General features: G+C 37.8%; 1 protein-coding gene across 1 annotated transcript; it reads right to left on the bottom strand.

The window, feature by feature from the left end:
* Positions 1 to 8503: 8503 nt before the first annotated feature.
* On the bottom strand, positions 8504 to 9457 carry LOC122751654 (putative olfactory receptor 52P1). The gene has a single exon (XM_043998781.1). The coding sequence runs from the start codon at positions 9455 to 9457 to the stop codon at positions 8504 to 8506; it is 954 nt and encodes a 317-aa protein (XP_043854716.1).
* Positions 9458 to 16858: the final 7401 nt, after the last annotated feature.

Here is a 16858-nt window from a genome sequence, read left to right as displayed (position 1 = left end):
CATCCTGCAAAGGTACAGAGAGACACAGTCTTCCAACCAGAGATCATTTAGAAGACTTCAGGAAAAGGTCGGTCTGACTCAGGCAAAAGGGAGGCCCAGCGCAGGGCAGCAACCCAGCGCCGAGGGGGTCGGGGCAAGTCAGCAGGAGCTGTGGGCCACAGCCGGACAACTGAGGCCCCTGGAACCTGGCTCAAAAATCTGGTGGCCAAGAAGGACAGTGGAAAAACCTATGTGCACTGGCCGAGAAGGCCATGAACGGGGCAGGCAGGATCAGGCGCCGGGCGAGCACTCAGACAGGAAGTGCAGCGGGGCGAACTGCACACAATATAAAGGCCTCAGAGTAAAAAGCCGGTCACATAGCACCTATATCCCTGCACAAGAAGCCCAAAACAGGGACCCTGGTGCCCCCAGAGCAGACCTCAACTCAACTTAAAAAAATAAATAAATAAGCTGCAATAATGAGTAAGAAGCAAAAAAGAGCCCTCTCCATTGAGAGCTTCTGTATCAATAGGGAAGAAGCCAACTCAAACTCAGATGAGGACAATACCCTCAAACTGCCTACATGTGAAGCCTCACTAGGGAAGGTGAATTGGTTTCAAGAACAAAAAGCCTTCCTGGAAGAGCTCAAAAAGGATTTTAAAAATCAATTGAGAGAGGTAGAAGAAAAAATGGGGAAAGAAATGAAAGCAAAACAAGAAAACTATGAAAAAAGAATCAGCAGCTTGGAAAAGGAAGCACAAAGATTGACTGGCCAAATGGAAAAAAAAGTGCATAATTTCACTGAAGAAAACAATGCCTTAAAAAATTCACTTGGCCAAATGGAAAAAAAGGTACATAATCTTACTGAAGAAAACAATGCCTTAAAAATTAAAATTGGACAGTTGGAAGATAAGGAATCCATGAGACACTGGGAATCAGTCAAGCAGAATCAAAAGAATGAAAAAATAGAAGAAAATGTGAAATACCTCATTGGAAAGACAACTGATCTAGAAAACAGATCGAGGAGAGAGAATTTGAGAACCATTGGACTGCCTGAAAGTCATGATCAGAAAAAGAATCTAGACACCATACTCCAGGAAATTATTAAGGAGAACTGCCCTGATATCATAGAATCAGAGGATAAAATCATCATTGAAAGAATCCACCGATCACCTCCTGAAAGAGACCCCAAAAGGAAAACTCCAAGGAATATTGTAGCCAAATTCCAGAATTATCAGGTGAAGGAGAAAATACTCCAAGCAGCCAGAAAGAAGCAATTTAAATATCATGGAGCCACAGTCAGGATTGCTCAGGACCTGGCAGCTTCAACATTAAAGGACCGCAAGGCTTGGAATATGATATTCCAGAAGGCAAAGGAGCTTGGATTGCAGCCAAGAATCTATTACCCAGCAAAAATGTGCATTTTCTTTCAGGGGAAAAGATGGACATTTAATGACATTGGGGACTTTCAATCTTTCCTGGTGAAAAGACCAGAACTGAATAGAAAATTTGATCCTAACATACAAGACTCAAGAGAAGTTTAAACAGGTAAAAAGGGGGTGGGGTGGGGAAAGGTTACCCTATTAGGTTAAACTGTTTATATCCCTACATGGGAAGATAATACTCATAACTCTTAAGAATTGTAAATGTATTTGGGCAGAGAGAAGGACTTTACACAGAGGGTATAAATATAAATTGTCTTTGAGGTGATGATACAAAAAATTAGGGGGTTAAAAAGGGAATCTATGGGGAGGAGAGGAAAGGGGAGGTGGAATGGGATGAATTTTATCATATGAAGAGGTGAAGAAAAAAAAAACCTATTACAATAGAGCGAAAGAAAGGAGGGGTGAACATTGTTTCAACCCTATTCTCATTAGATTTGATTCAAAGAGGGAATAACATATATATTCATTGGGATAAAGAAACTTAGCTCCTTCGTTAGGGAAGCAAAAGGGGAAGGGAAAGGGGGGGGACTGATAGAAGGGAGGACAAAAGCAAGGGAGAAAAGGGTAAAGAAAAGAGGGGGGTGATAAAAAGGGAGGGCAGATTGGGAGAGGCAGGGGTAAGAAGTAAAATGTTGGTGAGGAGGAATACAGTGAAAGAAGGGGGGGAAAGTACAAAGGGGGTAAATAGAATGGAGGGGAATAGACAGTCAGTAATAATAACTGTGAATGTGAATGGTATGAACTCTGCTATAAAATGGAAGTGAATTGCAGAGTGGATTAAAAACCAGAATCCTACAATATGCTGTTTACAAGAAACACATTTGAAGCAGAGAGATACACACAGAGTAAAGGTAAAAGGCTGGAGCAGAATATATTATGCTTCAGCTAAAGTAAAAAAGCAGGGGTAGCAATCCTTATCTCAGACAAAGTGCAGGCAAAAATAGATCTCATTAAAAGAGATAAGGAAGGAAATTATATCTTGCTTAAAGGCACTACAGATAATGAAGTAATATCAATATTAAATATGTATGCACCAAATGGTATAGCATCCAAGTTCTTAGAGAAGTTAAATGAGTTACAAGAGGAATTAGACAGTAATACTATACTAGTGGGGGATCTGAATCTCCCCCTCTCAGAATTAGATAAATCTAGCCAAAAAATAAATAAGAAAGAAGTGAAAGAGGTGAATAGATTACTAGAAAAGTTAGACATGATAGATGTCTGGAGAAAATTGAATGGGGATAGAAAGGAATATACTTTTCTCAGCAGTACATGGCACATTTTCAAAAATTGACCATGTATTAGGGCACAAAAACATCATAGTCAAATGTAGAAAGGCAGAAATAGTAAATGCATCCTTTTCAGATCATGACGCAATAAAAATTACATGTAAGAAAGAGCCAGGGAAAAGTAGAATGAAAATCAATTAGAAACTAAATAATTTCATTCTAAAGAATGAATGGGGGGGCGGCTAGGTGGTGCAGTAGATAAAGCACCAGCCCTGGATTCAGGAGTTCCTGAGTTCAAATCCAGCCTCAGACACTTGACACTTACTGGCTGTGTGACCGTGGGCAAGTCACTTAACCCCCATTGCCCCGCAAAAAAAAAAAAAAAAAAAAAGAATGAATGGGCCAAACAACAAATCATAGAAACAATCAATAACTATATCCAAGAGAATGACAATAGTGAGACAACATACCAAAATCTATGGGATGCAGCCAAAGCAGTGCTTAGGGGAAAATTTATAGCTACAAATGCTTACATGAATAAAAAAGAGAAAGAAGAGATTAATGAATTGGGCATGCAACTTAAAAAGCTAGAAAAAGAACAAATTAGAAATCCCCAATTAGAATTAGAAATTAGAGATCCTGAAAATCAAAGGAGAAATTAATAAGTTGAAAGCAAAAAAAAAATTATAAAATTAATCAATAAAACTAAGAGCTGGTTTTATGAAAAAAACAATAAATTAGATAAAATATTGATTAATTTGATTAAAAAAAAGAAAGAAGAAAACCAAATTACCAGTATCAAAAATGAAAAAGATGATGTTGCCACCAATGAAGTGGAAATTAAATCAATAATTAGGAATTATTTTGCCCAACTGTATGCCAATAAATTTGACAATCTAAATGAAATGGATGAATATTTACAAAAATACAAACTGCCCAGGTTAACTGAAGAGGAAATAAAATCCTTAATTAAACCCATATTAGAAAAAGAAATTGAACAAGCCATTAATGAACTCCCTAAGAAAAAATCCCCAGGGCCAGATGGGTTTACGGGTGAATTTTACCAAACATTTAAAGAACAATTAATTCCAATATTATACAAATTATTTAGAAAAATAGGTGAAGAAGGAGTTCTACCAAATTCGTTTTATGACACAAATATGGTGGTGATATCAAAAGCAGGCAAAGCAAAAACAGAGAAAGAAAATTATAGACCAATTTCCCTAATGAATATTGATGCTAAAATCTTAAATAAGATATTAGCAAGGAGATTACAGCAAGTGATCACCATGATAATACACTATGACCAGGTGGGATTTATACCAGGAATGCAGGGCTGGTTCAACATTAGGAAAACTCTTAACATAATCAACCACATCTATAAGAAAACCAACCAAAATCATATGATTATCTCAATAGATACAGAGAAAGCTTTTGACAAAATACAACACCCATTCCTAATAAAAACACTGGAGAGTTTAGGAATAGGTGGAACTTTCCTTAAAATAATAAACAGTATCTACCTAAAGCCATCAGCAAGTACTATATGCAATGGAGATAAATTAGAGGCCTTCCCAATAAGATCAGGGGTGAAACAGGGATGTCCATTATCAGCCCTATTATTTAACATTGTACTAGAAATGTTAGCTTTAGCAATCAGAGAATAGAAAGGAATTTAAAGGAATTAGAATAGGCAAGGAGGAAACAAAACTATCACTCTTTGCAGATGATATGGTGGTATGCTTAAAGAATCCTAGAGAATCAACTTAAAAATTACTTGAAACAATTAACAACGTTAGCAAAGTAGCAGGATATAAAATAAATCCACATAAATCATCAGCATTTCTATACATGACCAACAAAGTCCAGCAGCAAGAGATAGAAAGAGAAATTCCATTTAAAGTAACAGTAGATAATATAAAATACTTGGGAGTCTACTTGCCAAGACCAACCCAGGAACTCTATGTACACAACTAACAAACACTCTTCACACAAATCAAATCGGTTCTAAATAATTGGAAAGATATCAATTGCTCATGGATAGGCAGAGCTAATATAGTAAAAATGACAATACTGCCTAAATTAATTTACTTATTCAGTGCCATACCAATCAGACTACCTAAAAATTATTTTATAGAGCTAGAAAAAATAATAACAAAATTCATCTGGAAAAACAAAAAAATCAAGAATATCCAGGGAAATAATGAAAAAAAAATTCACAGGAAGGTGGGTTAGTGGTACCAAACCTGGAGCTTTACTATAAAGCGGCAGTCATCAAAACTATCTGTTACTCGCTAAAAAATAGAGTGGTAGATCAATGGAATAGGCTAGGCTCAGGAAATGCAGTAGTAAATGACACTAGTAATGTAGTGTTTGATAAACCCAAAGACTCCAGCTTCTGGGATAGGAACTCAGTATTTGACAAAAGCTGCTGGGAAAACTGGAAGATAGTATGGTAGAAATTAGGCATAGACCAACATCTTACACCTTGTACTAAAATAAGGTCAAAATGGATACATGATTTAGACATAAGAGGTGATACCATAGGTAAATTAAGAGAGAAAGGAATAGTCTACCTATCAGATCTTTGGAAAGGAAAATAGTTTATGACCAAACAAGAGATAGAGTATATTATAAAATGCAAAATGGATGATTTTGATTACATTAAATTAAAAAAAAATTGTACAAACAGAAGCAATGCATTGAAAATTAGAAGGGAGGCAGAAATCTGGGAAACAATTTTTGTGGCCAGTACTTCTGATAAAGGCCACATCTCTAAAATATATAGGGAACTAAATCAAATTTATAAGAATCCAAGTCATTCCCCAATTGAGAAATGAACAGGCAGTTTTCTGATGAAGAAACCAAAGCTATCTATTCCCATATGAAAAAATGCTCTAAATCTCTAATGATTAGAGAGATGCAAATTAAAACAACCCTGAGGTACCACCTGACACCTATCAGATTGGCTAAAATGACAAAAAAGGAAAATAATAAATGTTGGAGAAGCTGTGGGAAAATTGGAACACTAATGTATTGTTGGTGGAGCTGTGAACTGATCCAACCATTCTGGAGAGCAATTTGGAATTATGCCCAAAGGGCAATAAAGCTGTGCATACCGTTTGACCCAGCAATACCACTTTTGGATCTTTTTCCCAAAGAAATCATGGAAGGGGGAAAGGGACCCACACATACAAAAATATTTATAGCTGCTCTTTATGTGGTGGCAAGGAATTGGAAGTTGAAGGGGTGCCCATCAATTGGGGAATGGCTGGACAAGTTGTGGTATATGAATACAATGGAATACTATTGTGCTGTAAGAAATGATAAGCAGGAGGAGTTCAGAGAAACCTGGAGGGTCTTACGTGAGCTGATGATGAGTGAGATGAGCAGAACCAGAAGAACATTGTACACAGTATCATCAACATTGAGTGTTGATCTACTGTGATGGACTATATTCTTCTCACCAATGCAATGGTACAGAAGAGATCCAGGGAACTCATGATGGAAGAGGATCTCCAAATCCAAGAAAAAAAAAACTGCAGAGTATAGATGCTGAATGAACCATACTATTTCTTTTGTTTTTGGTGCTGTTGTTTTTTTCTGTTTTGAGGTTTTTCATTAGTGCTCTGATTTTTTCTCTTATAACATGACTAATGTAGAAATAGGATTAATGTTATTATGTGTATATATGTATATATATATATATATATATATATATATATATATATATATATATATATATATATATGTATATAACCTATATCAGATTTCCTGCTGTCTAGGGGAGGGGGAAGGGAGAGGAGGGAGGGAGAAAAATCTGAAATTGTAAGGCTTGTATAAAAAAAAGATGAGAACTATCTTTACATGTAATGGACAAAAAATAAAATATTAATTAAAAAAAATATTTCAAGAAAGAAATGAGAATCATTTAAAAGAAAAGCCTGAGCAAATGGAGAGGCTCACAAACAGGATATCTTTCACATTAACACTTTACTCATTCATTTCTATATCCCAGATACCTAAAGATTGTGGGATTCATTAATAACAAAAAGAAGACGAAGAGAATATCAATAAGTATGAGCCCATATTGTTTCCAACCTACAAAAATTCTATGAGTCATATAAACACAAATCAAGGGAGTCCTTGATAAGTAAATTTGTACGAAATAAGCAGACTTTTGTAAACAATCTTCCACAGTGGAATGTATGTTTAACATTTCATCATTAACTGAAAGATACAGAGAATATAAAATCTCACTATGCTTATTGTTTATTGGTTATGAAAAAATATTAGAGTCTATAGAACAAAATGCTGCTTTACAAGTTATTTTACAGTATTGTATCTACCATTTACAAATGAAAACCATTCACTATTCCTTGAAAGGTGTAACAACACAAATAACCCTGTTCAATGAGATCCTTTGCTCATAGACATGAGCAATAACATAAAAGGGGGGAGAAATGTCAAATCAAATCAAATCAATGAGCATTTATTGAGCACCTCCTATATTGGAGACACCATGCTAAGAACTGGGAATATAAACAAACACAAAAATGAACTAGTTCATTATCTCAAGGTGTTCACTGATCTAATGGGGGAGACAACATGAAATTAACTAGGTAGAAATAGGATAAGTTGGAGCTAATCAATAGGGGGAAGACCCTAGTGTTAAGTGAGGTAAGGAATAACTTTTTGAAGAAGGTAGGATTTTAGTGGGGGCTTTAAAAAAAACAGGAAGAAGAAATGAGGAAGTAAGGAATTTGAGGCATTGGGGATAGTCAGTGAAAATGTATGAAGTTGTGAGATGGAATGTCTTATGTGAAGAACAGCAAGGTGGTGTGTCAGTACATTTATTCATTATGGAAAGTAAGTTGAAAGGAGACTGTCAAAGTAGGAAGGGTCCAGATACAAATTGGATAAAAATTTCCTGTAGATGATATAGTCTTCCAGATGCTCCTATCTGTGAATGGTGTGATATTGACTATATCAAGTTCTAGAACAGTGCATAGGTGCTGAGAAGAAAGGTATACTCATTCAAAGAATCTTCATCTGATCCTCCACACAATAAAGACCAAGTGGATACAGAATGTCTGTTTTCCACAATACAACATCATTTAAATGAACAACTTATACAACCCATCATTAGTATGTATGTTTGTTACAGATCTTACAAATGGAAAATTAATTGGGCTGACAGTGGAGGACCAACAGGAACAGAACATTAGGACACAATGGACTGGATTCCCTTCAGGAAACTAACAAACTTCTTTAATGACTCCAAGTTTATTATGAAATTAAAGACCCATCTTTTTAATACCAACATTACACCATATGGCAATAAGTCATGGAATCTAACAGTTTCTGAAGAATAAAAAATATTTATCCAACAGAGCAAAATGGAGAAGCATATGGTGACTGGGAGCAGGCTTCAATTCAATGAGGGTTTATGAAGGAGAACAGGAATGAAAGATACCATCATGTAACAGCATGATAGAAAAAGAGGTTGGATTGTTTACATGGAGAAGACAATGGATGACCAGTGAACATCTTGAGGGCTCCACAAGTAATCTTGTAGTATAAAAGAAAATGAGCAAGGAATTCTGCACAATGGGTGCAAATTTGTGGGAAAGCCTATACAAGACTCACACAGGGTGGGCCAACAGAGATGAGTTGTAATATGTATTTCTAGAGAGAACTCCTAATTCAGTGAGATCTCAGATCCATCTGAGACTACTGAGTATACCCAATGGCTCATACTATACCTTGCACGTGGTAGACCCTTATTTTTGAATAAATTGTCTTCATCCTTTGGGCACCCCTATACCATCTACTCATTTTCCATGAACCCTAGTGTTCCCCAGTCTTCTGGTTTGGGAAGAAGAGTGTCATTACTCGGTCACGGATCTGTTTTGTTTTCACACCATAGATTAAGGGGTTAACTGTAGGAGGTACTAGAAGGTATATACTGGCAATGATGATGTGAAGGGATGGAGGCACTTTCTTGCCAATTCGATGAGTGAGGAAGCTAAACAGGGCAGGTATATAGGAGACCAGAATTGTAGAAATGTGGGCAGCACATGTGCCCAGGGCTTTGGATCGGGCATCCTTTGAGGAGAGCCTAAAGACAGCCTGGAGGATTTTGATGTAGGACATGGTGATTAGTCCTAGGTCTATTACCATAACGGAGAGTGCAACAGAGATTCCATATGCTCGATTGATGAGGGTATTGGAACAGGCCAATTTAACTATGGCCATGTGCTCACAATAGGCATGCCTGATGATGTACTTGGTACAGTAGCGTAGCCTTAATATGAGAAGCGGACAAGGAAGGACCATGATAATGGCCCGGGCAGCCCCAGCCAATCCCATCCTAATGACCATAGGAGTAGTCAGAATAGTGGCATAGTGTAGTGGGTGGCATATAGCCACATATCTGTCAAAGGCCATAGAGACCAATAGGGCTGACTCAATGATGCAGAAAGTGTGGATAAAGTACATCTGTGCTATGCAGTCATCAAATGAGATAAGGTGGGCATCCAGCCAGAAGATGCTGAGCATCTTGGGGGCTGTGGATGAAGCAATGGCCACATCATTGAGGCCCAGCATGCAGAGAAAGTAGAACATGGGCTGGTGGAGACTAGGCTCCAACTTGACAGTGAGGATGATGAGGGTGTTTCCCAGTAGGGTCAGAATATATAGGAGAAAGACAGGGATGCTCAGCCAGCAATGGAAGGCCTCCAGGCCAGGAATCCCAACCAGGAAGAAAGCTGAGAAACTGCGTTCTGTGGTATTTTTGACCATGCTGAGACCTCACGGGCTGCATGCTCAGGTTCTAATTATGTGGTCCAGTCCAATACTGTGCAGAACAATGGAGAATAATGGAGACATATAGTCAAACAAAATATTAAAGCCTATTGGGTAGAATCAATATCCCTGAGGCCTGAGAAAATAATGAACAGTTACCACACTATTCAGAACCCCATGATGAGAGAGACCCTTGGTACTTTTAACCAAAAGAATAAAGATAATAAGGATTCATCATCCTTTAAATAAAGGCAGCAGAAAAACTTAATTTTACAAATCCCTGCTTATGTATAGTTTTCAAATGTAGTCATCTTTTTTTTGGTGAGGAATTTGCCCCAGTGCCTCTGAATCAGCTGTAGCACAGGCGTCTTCTGGAACTGAGCTCAGAGTCGGGCTGAACTGCTGGCCTGGGGGGTAAATGCAGGGGTACCAGTGGACTGGGGGGAAGGATTTAACTTTCCTGAACAAATGGAAGCTAGTGACCTTATGAGAAACCAAGACACAGTAAAGCAAATCCAATTGAATGAAAAAATAGAGGGCAATGTGAAATATCTCCTTGGTAAAACAGCTGACCTAGAAAATAAATCTAGGAGAGATCATTTGAAGATCATTGGACTACCTGAAAACCATGACCAAAACAAGAGCTTAGACACCATCCTCCAAGAGATTGTGAGGGAAAATTGCCCTGATATTCTAGAAGCAGAAGCTAAAATAGAAATTGAAAGAATCCACCGATCACTTTCTGAAAGAGATCCCAAAAGGAAAACCTCCAGGAATATTATAGCCAAATTCCAGAACTCCCAGGTGAAGGAGAAAATACTTCAAGCAGTTAGAAAAAAGGAATTCAAATACTGTGGAGCTCCAATAAGGATAAAGCAAGATTTAGCAGCTTCTACATTAAATGACCGAAGGGCATGGAATATGATATTTCAGAGGGCAAAGGAACTGGGACTTCAGCCAAAAATCACATACCCAGCAAAACTGAGTATAATCTTTCAGAGGCAAAAATGGGATTTTAATGAGAAAGAAGTCTTTCAAGCACTCGTGATGAAAAGACCAGAACTGAATAGAAAATTTGACTTTCAAATACAAAACCCTGGAGAAGCATAAAAATGTAAGCAGGAAAAAGGCGTCGTGAGGAGTATTAAAAGATCAAACTGTTAACATTCCTATATGGGAAGATAATACTTTGAAATCATAAGAACTATTTCAGTAAGGAATTCACAGAAGACACAGGTCTGAACTGAATATGAAGGGATGATATCTGTAAAGCATTTATGTTTTGTTCTTTGTGGGGCAGCCAGGGTGGGGTGTCTTATGTCTGGGGCTGGACTTGGGCTTGGAGCCTCCTGGGTCCAGGGCTGGTGCTTTGTCCACTGTGCCACCTATCCATGATGACATCATTAAAATAGGGTTGAGGTGTAGGACGAATAAACTGGGGGAGGGAGAAGGGGAGAGATGGTCTGGGGAGAGGTACTTCACATGAAGGAAACAAGAAAAATGCTTATGGAGGAGAGTAGAAGAGAGGGAAGGAGTTGGGGAGTGAGTGAACCTTAATATCATCAGAATTGGCTCAAAGAAGGACTAACATATATACTAAAGTAGGTATAGTAATATATTCTTGCCCTGAGGGGAGGGGGGAGGGAGAAAAGGGGAGGGGGAAAGAGGGAAAGGAGGAAAGGGCAGATTGGGAGAGAGAGCAATAAAAAGCAAAACACTTTCAAGGAAGATGAATATGTTCTGCATTACTGCATCAGTATGACATATTGAATTTCTTGATCTCATAGGGAGAGTTGAGGAGAGAGGGAGGAAGAAAAATTTAGAACACAGAATTAGCTCAGGGACCCTGATCTCATTGGAGTGGGCTCATGGAGGAGATAGCTTTCATACCCAGTTGGGAGGAGCAATCTATTTGACCCTGCAGGAAAATAGGAGGGGAAGAAGATAAGGAAGGAAGGGTGAAAAAAGGGAGTGCAGAGTGAGGGAGAGGATAGTCAGAAAAAAAACACTTCTGAGGAAGAATAGGAAAAAAAGAAGAGAGAGTAAATGTCATGGGAAGGGACTGGGATTGAGGGAAATAGTTATGATGATTGATTATAATGGCAAAACGTATGGTACCTACTTTGCTGGGCTTTTATGAAGAAAATTCTCTGTCAAGCTTAAGGTACTATATACAGGTTTTGATGAACAGGATACTATCAGAAAAAACCTGGAAAGACCTACATGAACTGAAGCAGAGTAAAATGTACTGTATACAAAATAACAGCAATAGTGGGGGATGATCTGCTGGGAAGCATGTAGTTATTTTCAGTAAGGCAATTATCCAATATAACCTTGAAGAACTTATGAAGATTGCAGCCCATCTGCAGAGAAAGAACTGATAGTATCTGAAAACAGATGGAAACACATTTAATTTTTTTTTCTTTTCCTCTTTGACAATTCCTTAATCTGAAGTTTTGGGGTTTTTTGACTGTTTTCTCTCACAACTAGCTAATATGGGAATTTTTCCATGACTACTCATGTATAATTTATTTTGAATTGCTTGAGTTCTTGTGGGTGGGGGGTGCGAGTGGAGGGGGGAAGAGAAATTGGAATACAAAGTTTTTAAAAAATTGATGTTAAAATTTTGTTTTTACATATATTTTGTAAAATAAAATTCTATTAAAAATATAATGATCAGTTTCTTATCAAAAGGGATAAAAAACCTGGATAGGCAACCTTATGCTCTTTTTGCACCATGAAAGTCTTGGGAGTCCTTTTGTCAATCCCTGACTAATAGAAATTGATAAATTGATAATATGCTTTCCCAGAACTGGTGTCTTGTAATTATTTTATATGTGACTTTGGTATAGAGAGCTTCTAAATGAGGAACCCCCCCCCATTAATTAAGGTAGTACTTTCTCAGCAACTTTTAGTATTAAAGGACTGCCTAGAACACCACTAGGTAAAATAACTTGCCCAGAGTCACACTGATAGTATGTGTCAGAGGCAAGATCTGAACCCAGCTCTTACTAGCTTTGTGAGCAACTCCCTAACCACTACATTCTAGTGCTTTTCATATAGTAAGTGTTCATTGAATTGGACTGGAATATCAAGAGCCTTTTAGAGAATATGGGGGAAAACATTTGGTCAGAGGAAAGATCAATTATGTTTAAAAAGTCTTTAATATACACATGTTGTAGGGGCAACTACGTGTTGCAGTGGATAGAGCACTGGCCCTGGAGTCAGGAGTACCAGAGTTCAAATCCAGCCTCAGAAACTTAATACTAACTGTGTGACCCTGGGCAAGTCACTTAACCTCAATTGCCTAACCAAAAAACAAAAAAAGTATGTTAAAATATACATATGTTGTACAGAGGGATGGAGAGCACACAACCCATACACATTCATATCATGTTAGTGCAGAATGCATATTATAGTTAGAGGGAACTAGAGAACTAGAGGGAAATGTAAATGATGGTAGAGAAATTCTTACAGGAAGATGAAAAGAATGCCAGCTCAGAGAAAGAAATAACAGCATCAAAAGCAGACATTTAAACCTTAAATAATCAGTATTTAAGGATTACTGAATGCAGAAGTATTCATGCCATCAGAGCTTGTAACTAGTGTCTTGGGTAAATTCACTTATATAGCAGAACAGGGTTGGAAAGCAGTAGCCCAAAGGAAAGGTTGGCTTTAGAAGCATTGGGGTAAGAAATTTCAGCAGCCTTGAGAACAGTCTGACCACTGTCTGTCTATTAAGGGGTTGGCTGGGAGAGAAGGTGGGACAAGGAAGCACATGGGATCATTTCACCATGGGCTCAGTCTTTGCACTAGAAGCACGCCTTAGAAATAGAACCCTGGTGGGGGAGGGGAGGTATCATGGTCAGATAGTTGTCTGACCTACTCTTCTGAAATAACTCATTGATCTATTCCCTAAAAATATGTAGGTCCCAAGCAATGTTAAATAGTTCTCTACTCTTCTGAAATAACTCATTGATCACTATGCAGAGAATGCATACCTCATGGGTTTCCAGGGCTTTGGACCAAAGCCCCTTTGACCCTATGCTAGTTAGCATCACTGTATCTCTTCAGTCTCAAGACCATAAATGAACCCCAGAGTCTGAAAATTGAAGTTCATAATGATGATGATGAGTCTCCATAAAGAATATAAATATGCTCATTATTCCTTGTTTCTTAGGGCAGAGAGAGTTTCAAAAGATTTCCATGCAAATTAGTTAAAACTTACACACTTAGCTTAAGGAAAAGGAGAAGCTTAATTTATATGGACATATATGGACATTCATATTTCCTGAAAGAGTGCTGATTTCAAACAGAGAATCTTGCTATGTCACCTCACACATAGGTAACTTAGCACAAGTCACTCCAATTTTCTGAGCTGGTGGCCTCAACTATAAAATGAGGAGATTGAATTCAATGATCTCCTCTACACCAATCATCCTTTCATCATATAGTTTTTTGAGGAGCTTTTTGGTCCTCATAGTGCAAGGTGCTGATATTATTAGATGCTTCTAAAAAAAATTTTTGGCGGGGCAGTGAGGGTTAAATGAATTGCTCAGGGTCACGCAGCTAGTAAGTGTCAAGTGTCTGAGTCTGGATTTGAACTTAGGTTCTCCTGAATCCAGGGCCAGTGCTTTATCTACTGTGCCACCTAGCTTCCCCCTATTAGACACTTTTCTAATTCCCCTGCCAAATGTTTATGTTCTCCCTCCCTAAATACCTTTTATATTAAACTACTCTTAAGTTTATCTGCATTATATTTATATGGATTCTACACAAATTTGTATATGTACCTTTGCCTCCTCCTTTATAATGTAAGTTCCTTTTAGAGTTAGAATAGTTTCATTTTTTTTCATTCTTCATATATGTTTCCCTAGTACCTAACACAATGCCTAGAACATAGTAGGTGCTTAATGAATTCTTTCTTTCTTTTTTTTTTTTTAGTGAAGCAATTGGGGTTAAGTGACTTGCCCAGGGTCACACAGCTAGTAAGTGTTAAGTGTCTGAGGTCGGATTTGAACTCAGGTACTCCTGACTCCAGGGCCGGTGCTCTATCCACTGTGCCACCTAGCTGCCCCAATGAATTCTTTCTTGATGGTTAGTGTTATTATCATTATGATTATTATATAATATTGAGTGATATTTACAAAACACCTTAGAGTTTACAAAGCATTTTATTGGTGATCTCATTTGAGACCTTTTACTCTAACAACTGGACCATCATCTAGGTCCCACCTGGGACCTCAGAGCTTGTAATCCTGTTAATTCTGCTTATCTTATTGTCCCTTACATCCATCAACTTTTTTTACCTGTGCCCAAGAAACTGAATCCTCACAATATAGGGTGGAATGTTGTATGGGCACTTTTCCTCTATCCCTATCCTATGTACTTAGCAATAAGGAGGTGCTTAAGGCATCGTTTTCATCCTGTCACTGAGCAGAAGAAATATCCCTACCCTGAATTCTCCCCTTTAAGATTAGCATCTGTTCAGTGTAAGGGCAGAGTTGCCTGACAGCAGCTAGTCCTGATTCCTACTTTGCTTTAAGCAAAGACTGATTACTCAGTGGATCATCACCTTGGCAAGTTCCCTACACTGAGCCCCCACTGTCCAGAGGGATAGATTGAATGCTCTTGGCAGATACCAAGGAAGGAGAAAACATGGCATTGTGGTCTTTGAGAAATCCATATACAAATCCATCTAAGCTCAAGGGACAAAAATACCTCCTATATATTCTCTATGGGCTGTTCCATAGATTATGTCATTTTGTCCATGGTTTTTGGTGCATTCTGCTTTCTATGCAGTCTCATGTATTGTCTTATCTTCCCCAAAAAAGCCTTTAAATCTCTTGAGGAAGCATTATCTATTGTGCAGCATAGCTAAGCATCAGGCTAGGTTCAGAAGCCATGAATAGCAAAGAATTGTTGGTTAACTCATTGATAATCCTACCGCCACTATACAGAAGTTTGCCATTTCAAAGATAAAGAGGAGATAGAGTGTAGGAAGTCATGGGGAGGAGTAAGCAGGGAGATTATCAGGGAACTAAGAGTAACATGAACTTTTTTTTCCCTAACTCAGCACTTAGCATGGTACCTGACACATGGTAGATGCTTAATAAATGCTTACTGATCAAAGCTTAAATACAGCAGATTTTGCTATACAAAATATTTCCTATATTATTCCAGAAATTGACTCATATATGACTTATTTCCGGATCTTCTAGAGGCACCAAACTCTATAAGTCCAGTATTCTGACATATAGAATCATGAAATCTTATTATTTTAAAAACAGAAGGGTCTTTAATGGTCATCTAACTCTGACATTTGACAGGGATGCATTCACCTAGATGATAGTGAGAAGTATTCATTTTGCTTTTTCTTGAACACATCCTCACTACCTCACCTGGTAACTACCTCCATTATCTATTTTCCTACTTATATTGCTCAGGAGTTCTTTATGACATCTGACTCTAACTTATATCTATTTTTTTTCTTTCTGTACTCTGGGACCAAGCATAACAAAAAGATACTTTGTAAACCTTGAAGGCTCAAATGAATTTATACTTGCAAATATACATATACATACATGCACATGATACCTGTATGCTATACACACATATGTGCATAACACACACACATATGTATATATATATATATATATATACATACTTACATATCTGTGTATGCATGTGTATGAATTTCCCTCTGAGTTAACTTTTTATCAATGCATATCAGCCTTTACTAGGCACACCTTAAAATATTAGAATATTGCCTTGGCACAGAGATTAAGTTATTGGCCCAGGGTCACACAGTATACCTCTGAGGCAGATTTTGAACTCATATCTTCCTGACTTGGAAGCTGACCCTCTGTTCATCATGCAACATGACCTCTGATGTTAAATAAACATGAACATTTACTATCCTACATTAAAAAATCAAGTGCTGAAAGATTTTGATTTTCTACCTTTCTAGATATCTGCCTCTTCCATTTTGGCTTCTATTATATCAGATTAAGAGCTCATTAGTTACTGTAGGAATTATATCTTACATTTGGCTCATAGGAATGTGTGCTCTCCAGACATATCTCTGAATATCCTGTCTCTTACTAACGATTTCCATCCTCATCCAGTCCCAGATCTATTTACTTACCTAAGAGTCATTTGCAGGCTTAAGGGAGCAAACAACCACTAAGTAGAGACCTCTGTAAAGAATTAATTGTTGTTTGGGTTCTATACGGCCAGTCTAGGTCAGGGAGAATGCACTTTGTAACAGGATTGTCTCTGAAGGCTCTTTTTTAGTCCAGGAAGAGCCTGTGCCTTCTCTGCTGTTTCTCACACTGATGGGGCAATGGGTGGAAGAGAAGAAGTAGGGCTGGAGATCAGGTACAGAGTAGTATCTAT

The sequence above is a fragment of the Dromiciops gliroides genome, chromosome 3 (assembly GCF_019393635.1).
Source record: "Dromiciops gliroides isolate mDroGli1 chromosome 3, mDroGli1.pri, whole genome shotgun sequence".
Taxonomy (NCBI): Eukaryota; Metazoa; Chordata; class Mammalia; order Microbiotheria; family Microbiotheriidae; genus Dromiciops; species Dromiciops gliroides.
This window is presented reverse-complemented; position numbering and strand designations above follow the sequence as displayed.

Excerpts from the sequence above, each read along its gene's own strand:
- LOC122751654 (XM_043998781.1), bottom strand. The coding sequence starts at position 9,457 with ATGGTCAAAAATACCACAGAACGCAGTTTCTCAGCTTTCTTCCTGGTT.